Below are 15611 nucleotides of genomic sequence, written 5' to 3' on the forward strand. Positions count from 1 at the left end.
GGCTTACGTCAGAGAGAAGCAGCTCTTCTCCGTCGTCCATGTTGTCGACTACTGTTACTCCCTGGCTCGTCCAGTGGTATTCCTTGGGGTCGGGCACAAGAAGCAAGGATTCTGGGAAAGAAAAGGGATGTCAGACTGGGGGGAGTGGGGTCTTCCTGCTGCACGGCCAAGCCACACCACCAGTCCAGAATGCCGGGCCCAGTTGAAGCTTATAGTAATACTTGACAGGAAAAAGCAGAAGATGTTGGATGAAGATACTGGGTTTATATCCCGCCGTTCACTCTGAATCTCAGAACGGTCACAATCTCCTTTTACCTTCCTCCCCCACAACAAACACCCTGTGAGCAGTGTTCCCTCTAAGCCGAGTTAGTGTGAGCTAGCTCACAATTTTTTAGGCTCCACCTCACACGCGTTTGTCTCAGCTCAGGAAAAATGGCCCCAGAGCAAACTAATTTATGCAGTAATTCCTGCTAGAATTCCACCCCTGCATACACTTAAAATCACGCACATACAGAAGGCCATACCGATAAGGTCAGGCTTCTTGTTTGAAAGGAGCTGGTAGAAGATGTGATACCCTCGCTCAGCAGGTTGCTGGGAGATGACACGAGACTTCTCTAAGAGATCTGGAACACGAAAGAAGCCCAGGTTGGGGAACATGCAGGCTCCATTGGTAGCTTCAGATATATTTAAGAAGGCAGGTCTTCCGCCGTGCAAAGTCTCGCTCCCGGCCTGGTGTACTATCTATTCCATGGAACCATTTCTATCTCAGCACAAACCGGTAGATAGGCAGACGGACAAGATGGTGTTTACCCATAGCTACTTTCAGAAGAATTGCAGAGTTGGAAGGGACCGCCAGGGTCATCTAGTCCAGGGGTCCCCAACCCCTGGGCCATGGACAGATACCGGTCCGTGGCCTGTTAGCAACCGGGCCATGAGTTGTTTAATTATTTCATTATATATTACAACGTAATAATAATAGCATCCTGCCCTCCACTCCGAATCTCAGAGCGGCTCACAATCTCCTTTACCTTCCTCCCCCACAACAGACACCCTGCGAGGTAGGTGGAGCTGAGAGAGCTCTCTCAGAAGCTGCCCTTTCAAGGACAACTCTGCAAGAGCTATGGCTGACCCAAGGCCACTCCAGCAGCAGCAAGTGGTGGAGAGGGCAATTAAACCCGGTTCTCCCAGATAAGAGTCCACGCACTTAACCACTACACCAAGCTGGCTCTCTTTCAAGCCACATAAAGAGAAGATAACTTGCTGTTTGAAGCACCAGTCCTTCCTGTTTAGGACAAAAGTTCTGTTACTTCCTGGCTATTAATTGAGAAGCAACTGCTGTCAGGTGACCCTCTAGCCTCTGCTTGAAAACCTCCGAAGGAGGAGAGCCCACCACCTCCCAAGGAAGTCTGTTCCACTGAAGAACACTCTGTCTGGAAGTTCTTCCTAATGTTGAGCCAAAAACTCTTTTGATTTAATTTCATTGATAACCTCAGCAACATTACTGCCAACTTCCATCTAAAGACAGATCTAAGGCTGAGGTTTTGAGGATTCTCTTCCAGCAGAGGTTGGACCAGCTCAGATACTTACAGCTCTCAATGTCAGCCCCAGCCAGTTTCCCCGTGCTGCCAAAGTGAATTCGGATGAATTTCCCCTAGGCAATGAGAAAAAGGAGGACGGCTCGTTGAGCAGGAGAGAATTACAGTCACACAAAGAAGAATAAATAGAGAAGGCGGTAGACCAGCGCGGTCTCTGGGGGACAAACTGTCAACTGGGACCAAGAAACATTAAGCCTTTTCTGCATTTGCAGACAAAATTTGCTCTCCAAAATTATTCTATAAAGTATAGCTAAAATAGACTCCTGGGAATTAGTAGCTGTGACAAGGAAAGGCACGTTTTGCAAAGAGAAATTGCACAAATGGGATATGTTGCACTAATAGACATCTCCGCAATAGCGCATACAACATCCTAAGGCCGTTTCAGGTCAGGAAAACAGGATGGGGTGAAGGTTTATGCCGCTTTCCCCCAAGGTCCCACATTCAAATCAAGACCCTGCATGCCTGAGAACTCTCAGAAAATGTCTAGTCTGCCCAGGATATCCCAGGCAAGTCCAATCTCATCAGATCTCAGAAGCTAAGCAGGGCTGACTCTGGCAAGGACTTGGATGGGAGACCTCCTTGGAATACCAGCAGTCGGGAAGGCGAGGCAGACTTTATTCAGCCACTATTCTGAATATTCTCCAGGCCCCCAGTACGGGTCGGTCGTCCGAGGTCGTCATGACTTCCATGTGCGCACACACTCACACATGCACATGCATACACATAATACCAAAAACAGAGAAAATGTCTGGTTGATTGGATCTGTGAACAGCGTGTCGGGAGTGGAGTGCAGGGAGAATGGTGGTACTGATGGGGAGGGGTACAACACACGTTCCAAATCAGGCACTTACAAAGCGAGAGGAATTGTTGTTCCTGGTCGTTTTGGCATTTCCGAAGGCTTCCAGGACTGGGTTGGCTTGGATGATTTGATCTTCCAGGGACCCCTGTGCAAGACATAACCGTCAAACAGCTAAATACAATGCTCTGTTAATTAGGGACATTTCTCAACTGCAAAAGAGGGATGTTTTCATGGGGAACCACCCACGGGGAAGGATGACGGTTGCCGCAGGATGGCGGTTGCCAATTTGACATGATAGAGGTTTATACGATTATGCATGGGATAAAGAAAGTAGAGGAAGAAGTGCTTCTCCCTCTCTCACAATACGAGAACTTGCGGGCACTCCATGAAATCGCTGAGCAGTCGGGTTAGAACGGATAAAAGGAAGTCCTTCTTCACCCAAAGGGTGATTAACGCATGGAATTCACTGCCACAGGAGGTGGCGGCGGCTGCAAGCGTAGCCAGCTTCAAGAGGGGATTGGAGAAACATGCAGCAGAGGTCCATCAGTGGCTATTAGCCACAGCATATTGTTGGAACTCTCTGTCTGGGGCAAGTGATGTTCTGTACTCTTGGTGCTGCGGGGGGGGGCGGGGCACAGTAGGAGGGCTTCTGGTGTCCTGACCCCCACTGGTGGACCTCCTGATGGTGCCTGTTTTTTTTGGCCACTGTGTGACACAGATTGTTGGACCGGATGGACCCTTGGTCTGATCCAACATGGCTTCTCTTATGTTCTTACGTCTCGTGGGAAGCCCTTACCTTCCCGTCAGCAGAGGCTTTGCCTGTGCTGCCGATGTTGGCAAAATACTGGATGACTTTCTTCGTGTTCTCAGTCTTGCCAGCCCCGGATTCTCCGCTTTGGATGGAAGAGGAGATGGAAATCAGCAGCGGGCAGGCAGTAGGGCAAAAGAGCTAGAGCAGACGGGGGGTCCCCAACAGGGCACCTGGGGGCACCACAGCATCCACTGACACCTTTCCTAGCGCCTGCCAAGCGTTTTCAGAAAGCGGGTGGGGCTTTTGTCCAACAGGGCTTCTGGTTGGCTGCAGGGGATTTGATTGGCTGTGCGGGTTTTTACAAACCTTGCTTTGGCAGTAGCTACCATCACAGCATAAATGCTCCTCAATGTTTGACTAACGGGAAGCCACAGCAATAGGGGTGCCAGTCCCCAGGTCCCGGCAGGGGTCCCCTCAATTTTTGGGGTTTCTGCTCGTTGCTAGCCAGCTGACCGATGGGGGAAACCCCACCCCCCAAGCAGCAACGGCACTGTGCAATGTCCTTGACACAATAATGTCACCCGGAAGTGACGTCATCACATCAGGGCTGTCACACGGAGACACTCTGGTCTGAGGGAAAAACTCTATGATTTGAAGCTGGTTTCACCAGAGTTTTGCCCTAAAACCGGAGCCTCACACAACGTGATGTCACTTCCGGGTGACGCCATTATGTCAGGGACATCCCTGACGCCCCCCCCCCAAACCCCCTACCAGAGCAATGAGGGGACATGGCAACCCTGCACAGCAGCCATTTTGTGGCTGGCTCTGCCTCCCTCATCAGCCATTTTGTGGCTGGACCCACCGGCCTATGTCAGAATTCCAAAGGCGTCCACAGGATCATAAATGTCGGGGGGCCCTGCGTCAGCACGTCAGACTAGAACCAGGCAGGTCTGGGTTCAGTTCTCCACTAGGTGACCTCAGGTCATTCACTTTCAGCCAAGCTGGCCTCACTGGGCTTTAGTGAGGAAAACTGGAGAAAAGGGGACCACTGAGGTCCTTGAAGAGAGGATAGGGTTGCCAATCCCCAGTTGGGGGCAGGGGATCCTCCATTTTGGAGGCCCTCCCCCCACTTCAGGGTTATCAGAAAGCAGAAAGTGGGAGAGGGGGATGTCTGCTGGGCACTCCATTATTCCCTATGGAGACTGGTTCCCCATAGAGTAAAATGGAGAATTGATCCATGGGTATCTAGGGCTCGGGGGGGGGGGGGGCTGTTGCTTGATTGACACTACATTTTCAGCATAGCATCTGGTGCCTCCCCTCAAAATACTCCCCCCCCCCCAATTTCAAAAAGATTGGACCAGGGGTTCCAATTCTATGAGCCCCCAAAGAAGGCGCCACTGTCCATTATTTCCAAATGAAAGGAAGGCATTTAAAAGGCGGGCGGTCCCTTTAAATATAATGCCTGGAACACCCTTTGGAGTTCAATCGTGCTTGCCACAACTGTGCTCCTGGCTCCACCCCCAAAGTCCTCAGACATTTCTTGAGCCGGTCCTGGCAACCCTAAGGGAGGGCCAGATTAAAAAGTGGTAGATATACAGGTACAACCAGAATGTTGGAAGGCACTCAGAGACCCGCAGCCCCACCCACAAAAAGAGGGTTCAGGCATTAGATAGATCAGATATTCAGTTTTGGAGATCAGAGACGGCAACCCTACTGAATCTCGAGTGCGAGAGTGGATGAGCCCAGCGTTCTCCGATCCAGACAATTTTCAAAGCTTGAGATCTTGCTTCTCTGCTGTTCCCACTTGCTTTCTTACAGTCTTGTTTCCCGTCGCTGAAAACTACCCATCTCGAGTGGCTGAGAGAAGCAGCTTGCAAATTTATACTTACGTGATCAGCATTGACTGGTTCTCCCGTTCTGTGTGGAGTGCAAGTAAAAATAACACAGCAGGCGTTAATAAGGGGTCTTCATCTTCCCTTGGAGCTAATTTACAACTCTGCAGTGCCTCCCCACTAATCTCTCCTTTCCCATCCCAACTGAACATTCTTTTATTTGTCTGGCCACGGACCTGAAAACATGGAATTTTAGAAGGAAAACAGAGCCATTGGGGAGGGAGTGAAATAGCAGTGCTGGAGTAAAGTTTACTGTCACCCTAGGCATTTTGGGGGTGGGGCAAGGATTGGGGGCATTTTCAATTTCTTGAAGAAGAAGATGATGATGTTGGATTTATATCCCGCCCTCCACTCTGAATCTCAGAGCAGCTCACAATCTCCTTTCCCTTCCTCCCCCACAACAGACACCCTGAGAAGTGGGTTGGGCAGAGAGAGCTCTCCCAGAAGCTGCCTTTTCGAGGACAGCTCTGCAAGAGCACTGGCTGACCCAAGGCCATTCCAACAGCTGCAAGTGGAGAAGTGGGGAATCAAACCCGGTTCTCCCACATAAGAGTCCGTGCACTTCACCACTGCACCAAACTGGCTCTCTTCTACTAGGAGGCAGCTGCGATTACCTCCCCACATAGGGTTGCCAGCCTTCAGGTGAGGCCTGGAGATCTCCCAGATTTCCAGCTGATCTCCAGACTACAGAGATCAGTTCCCCTGGAAAAAAACGGCAGCTTTGGAGGGTGGACCATAATAAACCCACTGAGATCCCTCCCCAAACCCCTCCCTCCTCAGGCTCCACCCCCAAATCTCCAGGGATTTTTCCAATGCAGAGCTGGCAATCCTATAAGACTTCTGCCATGGCCAGTTCTCTTTGACTTGCGTCAAAGCTGTCTTATTGGCTTGCATGAGAGATCTGAACTGGTGCTTCTATTCTTCCCAGAAGAAGTTATACCCCTGTAGAGTTCTACAATCCTATTAGACAAGAGCAGGGGTGGCCAAACTGCAGCTTGGGAGCCACACGTGGCTCTTTCACACATGTTGCGTGGCTCTCGAAGCCCCCACCACCCCATCAACCGACTTGGAGAAGGCGTTGCTGTCTTTGAATCACTTCTCCGAGCCAAGCCAGCCGGCAGCTTGGAGAATACATTTAAAGTTAAAGTTGCTGTCTTTCCACCTCTTCCTCCCTCCTCCTTCCCCCATCTGTTCGCCCACCTTCCTTCCTGCCTGCCCGACTGCTTTCAGACATCTGATGTTTATGTCTTGCGGCTCTCAGACATCCGACATTTATTCTGTGTGGCTCTTACATTAAGTAAGTTTGGCCACCCCCAGACAAGAGCAACCCAAAATCTTCTGGAGAAGTCTCCTAAGTGTAGCTGACAAACCATGTTGATAGAAGCCATGTGTCGAGAAATGCTGGGCTTAAATTGGGAACCACATGGCCTCAGACACCTTTGAGGAACTTGCCCATATTTCAAGCCAGGATATACCTACTGCAGGCCAGAAAATACACCTGGTCTCAGAAATCAGATGATCCAGAAGATCTAACAAAAAGGCCCTGTCTACTATTAATGCCCAGTGCCTGCAGCTCTACTATAAAGTCCAGACCTTCATCTCTCCTGCAGTCTGGGCAACCTGTTTCCTCAGGGTTGCCCCCAAAGATAACACCACCCCAGGCTTCCTGCTGATTGTGGCCTTTGAAACTTGCCTCCTTATCTGAGAGCCAGTTTGGTGTAGTGGTTAAATGTGCAGACTCTTATCTGGGAGAACCAGGTTTGATTTCCCACTTCTCCATTTGCAGCTGCCGGAATGGCCTTGGGTCAGCCATCGCTCTCACAGAGGTTGTCCTTGAAAGGGCAGCTGCTGTGAGAGCCCTCTCAACCCCACCCACCTCACAGGGTATCTATTGTGGAGGAGAAGATATAGGGGATTGTAAGCCACTCTGAGTCTCTGATTCAGAGAGAAAGGCGGGGAATAAATCTGCAGTCTCCTTCTTCTCCCAGGCATGTCCACAGGTGAACGTGACTAGGCCCGGTAACCATGACAACCGAGGCCTGGCTCTCTGGCTTCTGGTCTCCGCCACGGCGGTGTCCTCTGCCTCCCAACTCCCCAGTGGCAGCAACCCTTCATAGCTCTCACCCATCAGCATGTCGTGGTAAGCGTTGTCAGAGATGGAGAACAGGTGGGGAGGCACCTCCGTGCGCTTCCTGCCTTTGTACATCTGAGCCACTCGAGCCCCGTAGATGGGAAGCCACTTGTACGGGTTGATGGTGACACAAAACAGGCCGGAGTAGGTCTGGAGGGAGCAGAAAGGGAGTGAGGGAAGCTTTCCCAGTGGATTCGGGGCTGGCTTTAAAGCTGGGAGAACCATATTCAGGGTTGGCAGCAGAGGAGAAGACTCACAATGATTGGTTTCTATTATGGGCGGGAAGGTACCGGCTGGATATGAGGAAACCCTTTTTGACAGTAAAGAGTTGATCAACAGTAGGATCAGCTACGGAGGGAGATAGTGAGCTCCCCTTCCCTGGCCATCTTTAAGCAGCACGAATGCTTGTTGGGCATGCTCTAAGCCAGGGCTTTTTTTTTTTAGCAGGAACTCCTTTGCATATTTGGCCATGCCCCCCTGATGTAGCCAATCCTCCAAGAGCTGACAGTACTGAGCCTACTGTAAGCTTCAGGAGGATTGGGTAATTATTTATATAATTTATAAACATCTTCTGACTATCCCTGGCCCAAAGGACATCCAGCTTGCCTCAACTAGGACCAGGGCCTTTTCGGTCCTGGCCCCGACCTGGTGGAATCAGCTCCTCATGGAGATTTGGGCCCTACCGGATTCACTACCATTCCGTAGGGCCTGTAAAACGGAGCTATTCCGCCAGGCTTTTAGCTGAGGCGAGTGGATGTCCTTACTTTACTGATCATACCATCTTGGCCAGCCTACACTGATTTACCACCCTGATTGTCAGAGATCGGGCCGATATTTTTGACATTTCTGATATTTAGGACTCCTCTATGACATCTGTGTCCTAATTCGTATCATGTGCTTACACCATCCGTGCTGCTTTGTCTAATTGCTTTAATTGTTTTACTGTTGGATTTTAATTGTTTCACTATGCAGTAATCCGCCCTGAGCCCACTATGGGAAAGGGTGGACTATAAAGTCACAAAATAAATAAATAAATAAATGTTGTTGTTGATCAAGTAATTATAATCAGTATTAGACCAAACAAAAGGGCCCTATAACCCTTCCAAAAGATGCTCAGGCCCTTGGGAGGCGAGCCATCCATCGTATCTGGTATCCCCTTGCCCTCTATTCAGATGCACCAGAACCGTCTCCTCACTCAACTCACATAGATCCTCATGACGATGTAACGTTGCCGAAGGTTGTCCAAGACGCTGGCTTCGTTCAGGAAGGTCATATTGGCCATGTCGCTGATCTGGTAGAACTTGGGGGGGTTCATCTGCTGGACGTCGTCCTTCTTCATGGTGACAGTCTGTGTAACGAAAGGATCATTTCGTGAAAGCTGGTCTACAAACATTCAAGATCACCTGCGGTGTTCAAAGCTTCTCAAGGCCCTCCTTCTAAGTGATACGTTGGAGTGGCCTTAGCAGAGTCTTGGTGGTGGTCAATATTCCCTCTAAGCTGCGGGGTCTTGCGAGCAAAAATTCTACTTTGTAAGCTGCTGACATTAAAGTGGTGAGCGACTGCATCAATGATTGTGCTCTGAGGCCGTTTTCCCTGAGCTAAGACAAAGATGTGTGAGCTGGAGGCTAGAAACTGTGCGCTGGCTCACACTAAGTCAGCTTAGAGGGAACGCTGGTCTAATTGTTTTAATCGTTTAATTGTTTTACTGTTGGATTTTAATTGTTTCACTATGCAGTAATCCGCCCTGAGCCCACTATGGGAAAGGGTGGACTATGGTGGTAGAAAGGGACATGAAGGTGCAGTCAACTTACCCCGTAGGGTTTTCAAGGCAAGAGATGTTCAGAGGTGATCTGCCATTGCCTGCCTCTGTGCAGTAACCGTGGACTTTTTCGGCGGTCCCCCACCCAAATATTAACCAGGGCTGACCCTGCTTAACTTCTGAGATCTAATAAGACTGGGCTAGCCTGGGCCATCCAAGTCAGAGGAGAGACAAACAGAGGTGGCTGGCCATTGCCTGCCTCTGCAGAACAACCCTGGACTTTCTTGGTGGTCTCCCATCCAAGTATTAAACAGGGCTGACCCTGCTTAGCTTCTGAGATCTAATAAGACTGGGCTAGCCTGGGCCATCCAAGTCAGAGGAGAGACAAACAGAGGTGGCTGGCCATTGCCTGCCTCTGCAGAACAACCCTGGACTTTCTTGGTGGTCTCCCATCCAAGTATTAAACAGGGCTGACCCTGCTTAGCTTCTGAGATCTAATAAGACTGGGCTAGCCTGGGCCATCCAAGTCAGAGGAGAGACAAACAGAGGTGGCTGGCCATTGCCTGCCTCTGCAGAACAACCCTGGACTTTCTTGGTGGTCTCCCATCCAAGTATTAAACAGGGCTGACCCTGCTTAGCTTCTGAGATCTAATAAGACTGGGCTAGCCTGAGCCATCCAAGTCAGAGGAGAGACAAACAGAGGTGGCTGGCCATTGCCTGCCTCTGCAGAACAACCCTGGACTTTCTTGGTGGTCTCCCATCCAAGTATTAAGCAGGGCTGACCCTGCTTAGCTTCTGAGATCTGATGAGATCAGGCTAGCCTGAGTCATCCAGGTCAGAGGAGAGCCAAACCGGGGTGGTTGGCCATTGTCTGCCTCTGGAAGAAGAAGAAAGAAGGAAGAAGAAAGAAGAAGAGGAAGGAAGAAGGGAGGAAAAGGAGAAGAATTGCAGATTTATACCCCGCCCTCCTCTCTGAATCAGAGTCTCAGAGCGGCTTACAATCTCCTATATCTTCTCCTCCCACAACAGGCACCCTGTGAGGTGGTGGGGCTAAGAGGGCTCTCACAGCAGCTGCCCTTTCAAGGACAACCTCTGCCAGAGCTATGGCTAATCCAAGGCCATTCCAGCAGCTGCAAGTGGAGGAGTGGGGATTCAAACTCAGTTCTCCCAGATATGACTCAACACACTTAACCACTACACCAAACTGGCTCTCTCTGGCACACGATAACCACCTCTGTTTGGTCCCCCTCCCCAGTGTGAAAAAGCCCTTCTGTTGGTAAGCAAATAAAATCCATCGAGACATAGGCTCTTTTCTTTTTTTCTCGCCACGCCACATAAAATCACCTGGTTGGTCACCGTCTTTATGGTGACTTGGTTGTCGCTTTCAGACTGAATCTCCCCAGCGACGAAGCCTTCCTTCTCGTCCTTGACCCAGCACGACTTCTTGATATCGTAGGGCTTGCTCATGGCCTCGATCTTCTCTTTCTCCGAGGGAGCCAGGAACGGCATGGGGTCCACATCGTCCCCGCATTCTCCTTTGTATCCACCAGGCATGTTGCCGTCGGTTTAGGCACAGGGCAGGAGTGAGAAGGGAGAGGGAGCCGGTGAAGGTGTTATCCTCAAAACTGCTGCTTCAGGAAGGAGAGAAAGGAGACGACTGATGCACGGGTAAAGAGAACACGTCACGTTTCATCCACTTCGTACAACTGGTCAGTTGTCGCTTCCCTCCCCAGCCACTGTTATCTCCTGACTTCTTTTTTGCCCACTGAAGGGTGGGACCCTGAAATTATAGTTTATCTCCAGACTAAAGAGGTGAGTTCCCCTGCAAAGAAAGGATGCTTTGGAAGGTTTTCTCTATGGCATTGTAGCCCATTGAAGTCCCCGCCCTCCTCAGGTTCCATCCCTAAATCTCCAGGAGTTCCCCAACCTGGATCAGGCAACTCTATCCCCCCATTCTCCAGGACAGGGGGGAACCTGGCAACCAATGCTCCCTCTAAGCTGTAGAATCTTGCGAGCAAAAATTCCACTTGGTGAGCTACTGACATTCTAGTTGTGAGTGAACGATTTGGCTACTATATAAATTAGGTTGCCCTGAGACAGGGGTGGCCCGACTGTGACTCTTTCACATATATTGTGTGGCTCGCAAAGTCCCCAACCGCCCCAGCAGCCGGCTTGGAGAAGACATTTCTCTCTTTAAATCACACCTCCAAGCCAAGCCAGCTGATAGACTGGAGAATGCATCTAAAGTTACTTTCTTCCCACCTCTCCCTTGCTCCCCCTCTATTTTCTTTCCTTCCTTCCACATCCGATATTCATGTTTTGCAGCTCTCTGACATTTATTCTATGTGGCTCTTGCATGAAGCAAGTTTGGCCACCCCTGCTCTGAGGTTATCCTTCCTGAGCTAAGACAAAAAATGTGCAAGCCACAGGTTAAAAAGCCGTGAGCTGGCTCACACTAACTCAGTTTAGAGGGAACGCTGCTGGCAACCCTAAGGCACCGTATCCCCTGAAATCACATCCAACAGACAGGGAGTACCTACCAGAGAAACAGGGCAAGAAGACACCTCTTGTTTAAAAGGCACTGGCTCAAGTCTTTTATACCTGTCCAGCTTGCTAAGATATCACTTTCCTTGCAAGAAGGGAGGCGGGGAACACGGATGCCACAATCTCCAAGGCCTTTGGAGGAGGACAAGCTGATTGGCCCAGAACTGTCTCCTTCAGGAGAGATGGAGCCCTGCCCGGTTTCTTGGGGATTTCTTCCTCCTTCTCTCGGCCTTATAGGGCATCTTACAAACTCAGCCTGATGGCTCGAGGGACCAGAGGAAGCCGAAATAGAATCTCCGCATTGTGGATTTCTCTTAAAGGCACTGTTTTGAGCGGGGCTCGGTTGACACCAGGCAGACAGCAGAAACGTTTTGTCAACAGGAGCGACAAGTGCCAGGGTCAGAGTTGATTTGGGTAGTAGCCAATGAAAAGTGTTATCGGAGAGTGTCCACAGGTGATTAGCACGTGGAATTCACTGCCACAGGAGGTGGTGAAGGCTACAAGCATAGAAAGCTTCCAGAGGGGATCGGATAAATATATGGAGCAGAGGTACATCAGTGGGTATTAGCCAGAGGGTATTGGTGGAACTCTCTGTCTGGGGCAAGTGATGCTCTACATAAGAACATAAGAGAAGCCCTGTTGGATCAGGCCAATGGCCCATCCAGCCCAACACTCTGTATCACACAGTGGCCAAAAAACCCAGGTGCCATCAGGAGGTCCATCAGTGGGGCCAGGACACTAGAAGCCCTCCCACTGTGCCCCCCCTCAAAAGCACCAAGAATACAGAGCGTCACTGCCCCATTGCTGCAGATCCGGATGGGCGGGAAAGCCGTCGTGGACGAGGCGGGGGGGGGGCTATCAAGCAGCTGCTGAAGGCCGTAGTGCAGAGAACCCAGCAGCCAGCCCCCTCCGCAATGAACAGCGTGGAGGGAGGAGGGAAGCAGCAGGGAGAAGCCCAGCGCCCTCCGGCCCCTTCGCATCCGGCAGAACTGGGCTGCCAGGCCAAAGCCCTTGGGAGTGTGGGCACCAGGCAGGCCGCAGGGCAGAGGGCAGAGAGACTGCGCCACCCCTAATTCCTGGTGCTTCGGAGGGGCAACAGTGGGAGGGTTTTTAGTGTCCTGGCCCCACTGGTGGACCTCCTGATGGCACCTGCCTTTTTTGGCCACTGTGTGACACAGAGTGTTGGACTGGATGGGCCGTTGGCCTGATCCAACATGGCTTCTCTTACGTTCTTATGGTTATAGCTTCCTTGCAACCCTGCCCAACACTACTATCTCTCCCTAACTAAAATCCAGGAAGCAGAGAGCTGCAAACCTGTGGGTCGGAGCTGTTGGCAACCTGGGCCCGCAACTCCCCACATTCCCACCCAATGCAGGCACCCAGTTTTACCTCAACCACTTCATCTTGGGTACTGGGTCTGAGGGCAAATTGTCCTCCTTGGAGGGTAGACTGTTCCTGCTGTGAGGTGGGGGGGGGGGGGGGCGGGGAAACTGCATGTCACCAATTTTGTCCTCACCATACATCCGGATTTTGTTAACACCGGAACCATGGCACACTTCTAGATTTCTGCTCTGGGGGCCTAGATCGCCCAGGTTAACGCGATTCCGTCAGATCTCAGAAGCTAAGCTGGGTCGGCATTGCTCAGTATCTGGATGGCAGACCACCGAAGGGGTTGCTACGCAGAGGCAGGCAATGGCAAACTACCACCATCCAGTATTAGAAGCTAAGCAGAGCCAGCCCTGGACTGGTTAGTGCTTGGGCGGGAAACCACCGAAGAAGCCCAGGGTTGCTACGCAGAGGCAGGCAATGGCAAACTACCACCATCCAATATTAGAAGCTAAGCGGGGCTAGACCTGGTCTGTATCTGGAGGGGAAACCACCCATGAAGTCCAGGGCTGCTACGCAGAGGACAGGCAATGGCAAGCCACCACCATTAGATACTGGAAGCAAAGCAGGGTCAGCCCTGGTCAGTATTTTGGAGGGGAAAGCCCAGGGTCGCCACGCAGAGGCAGGCAATGCCAAAACCACCACCGTCCGATACTGTTAGCCTCTCCCAGCCTTCTTCTCTCTTTGCTGCCGGCCAGCCTGTCAGACTTTAGATGGTAAGCCCCTCTATAGTTCCCAACCTCCAGGGGGGCAGCAGGAGATCTCCTGGAATGACAATTGATCTCCAACTTACAAAGATCAGTCCCCCTGGAGCAAAGGACCATTTAGGAAGGTGGACTCTGTACCATCATCCTTTGCTGAAATCCCTCTTCCCCGCATTGTCCCCAAGCTCCACACCTAAATCTTCAGGAATTTGGAAACTTAAGCCCCTTGGGGCAGGGTAAGGTTGGCAGGTCCCCCCTGGCTACCTGTGAGGGGGGAGGATAGGATTGCCAACTCCAGGTTGGGAAACTCCTCAAGGGTTGGACAATGGCCCCTGGGGAGAACGGGGACCTCAGTGGAGTACAAGGCCATGGGATCCACCCTCCAAGCATCCATTTTCTCTATAGAGGACTGATCTCTGTAGTCTCAAGATCAGCTGTAAATTCCAAAGGATCCCCAGGTCCGACCTGGAGGCTGGCACCTCCAAAGCAGACATTAGAGAACTGCCAATTCCAGGTGTGTGGAGCCTGAGGAGATAATTACAGAGAGCCCGCCAGCCGAAGCAGCCATTTTCTCTAGGGAAACTTTTCCTGGACTATGTAACTTCAGAATGTGGGGGAAAGGGTAGCGTGTTCAAATCCTTCTCCATATTTTATAAAAATATTTTGGCATTTTGTGTGTGTGTGTGCGTGTATGTGTGTGCATGCATGCCTGGAAGTCATAGTTCATTTCTGGCAACCCTGAGTGGGGCTTGGACATTCAGAGAGGTGGCTTTCACTTGCCTGCCTCTGCATCCCAACCCTGGTATTCCTTGGAGGTCTCCCATCCCAGTACTTGCCAGGATTGGCTCTGCTTAGCTTCCGAGATCTGACTTCTCCGTATTTTTTTTTTTGAAAGAACTCCCCTCCCATAGAAAACTAGCTTGCCAGGGATCAGAATTCAACACACGGCATCCTGTTCTTGTATAGTCAAGTAGGATATCCCCCCCCCCCTCCCCATGCAGGAGTCTCTAATACACACGAAGGCGATCCTATGAGCCAGAAATTCTCTTTGCTGTCTGTTTGTCTGGCCGGAGGACCCTTTTGATAATCTGATTGGCGCTGCCAGCCCCACGCTTTGGGGCAGCCGCTGTTTCCGTCACTCTGAGCCAGTCCCAGAGGGAAAGGAGCGGCTCCTTTCTGACACTCCAGTGGAGAAGCCGTGGCTAATTAGCAGCCGGATTGACAGGAGAAGGCCTTTCTTGCTTTCCAGAAAGAATGAAGCGAGAAAACCTGGCAAAGGGGTTTGGATGTCATGCAGTTATATTAAGCTCCGGACTCGGTGAAGATTGCTCTTTTTTCCCCTTCATTCCTTTGTAGTATTTTATTAACTGCTACAATATATATATATGGAAATGCTGATGCCATCTGTTTCCTGGTTCAGCGTTCATTCCCAGCTGTCGCACGCTGTCTGACCCGGGGAAGGATTGGTGTATTCCCACCGGCGTTCTGTGGGAACCTGGTAATGGCCCAAAGAAGGAAAGAGCGTTCTTCCCGGGTTCTATTTGCAGGATCTGCTTCTCTGTTGCAGAGAAAGGTGGAATGGGAACAGTAGAAGAAAAGATCCTAAGGAGCGGCTAGGGGAGGTTTTTGCCCAAGAAGGCTTCTGATTGGCCATCGGAGATTTGATCAGCTGCGATTTGATTAGCTGCCTCCACACCGCAAGGAACATCACTGTGTGACTGAAGGCAGCCATTTTGTTGCTGGCTTCGCCTCCCGGGGCAACCATTTTGCGGCCTCTAAAATGTGTTCGGTTTGTGATTTTTTTGAAATTCGTCTGATTAGATCCCATTGGAGCACCTCCTCTTCATTTTTGTATTATTTATTTATATAGCACGATGCTGAAAAGTTATTCTTCGTAATTGGTCACAATAACCATTGTGGGTCTTTTCAGTAGCTGTTATACAATTCTCTAGATTGCTGTGTTGTCCCCCACCCCCCAGACATAACAGTACATAAATTTCTGTGGTTTGGCAACAAAAGGCAGTACAAGTACTTTACAAACTGCCTTTCG

At 50.7% G+C, this 15611-nt stretch overlaps 2 protein-coding genes across 2 annotated transcripts in view; one reads left to right on the forward strand and one right to left on the reverse strand.

Annotated features, from left to right (window-relative positions):
• Positions 1-10489, reverse strand: part of LOC132588395 (myosin-16) — a 67165-nt gene extending 56676 nt beyond the window's left edge. The window contains exons 1-9 of the mRNA XM_060260771.1: positions 10272-10489; positions 8373-8516; positions 7162-7318; positions 5035-5062; positions 3191-3287; positions 2447-2539; positions 1588-1651; positions 525-623; positions 8-111 (exon numbers count right to left, since the gene is read on the reverse strand). Coding sequence (XP_060116754.1) covers positions 8-111; positions 525-623; positions 1588-1651; positions 2447-2539; positions 3191-3287; positions 5035-5062; positions 7162-7318; positions 8373-8516; positions 10272-10481 — 996 coding nt within the window. The 5' untranslated portion in view covers positions 10482-10489. The remainder of the gene's footprint in view (positions 1-7; positions 112-524; positions 624-1587; positions 1652-2446; positions 2540-3190; positions 3288-5034; positions 5063-7161; positions 7319-8372; positions 8517-10271) is intronic.
• The window catches only part of PDAP1 (PDGFA associated protein 1), a 465345-nt gene that overhangs the window by 154118 nt on the left and 295616 nt on the right, over positions 1-15611 (forward strand). The gene's annotated exons all lie outside the window — the stretch shown is intronic.

Source organism: Heteronotia binoei, chromosome 20 (assembly GCF_032191835.1).
Source record: "Heteronotia binoei isolate CCM8104 ecotype False Entrance Well chromosome 20, APGP_CSIRO_Hbin_v1, whole genome shotgun sequence".
NCBI lineage: Eukaryota > Metazoa > Chordata > Lepidosauria > Squamata > Gekkonidae > Heteronotia > Heteronotia binoei.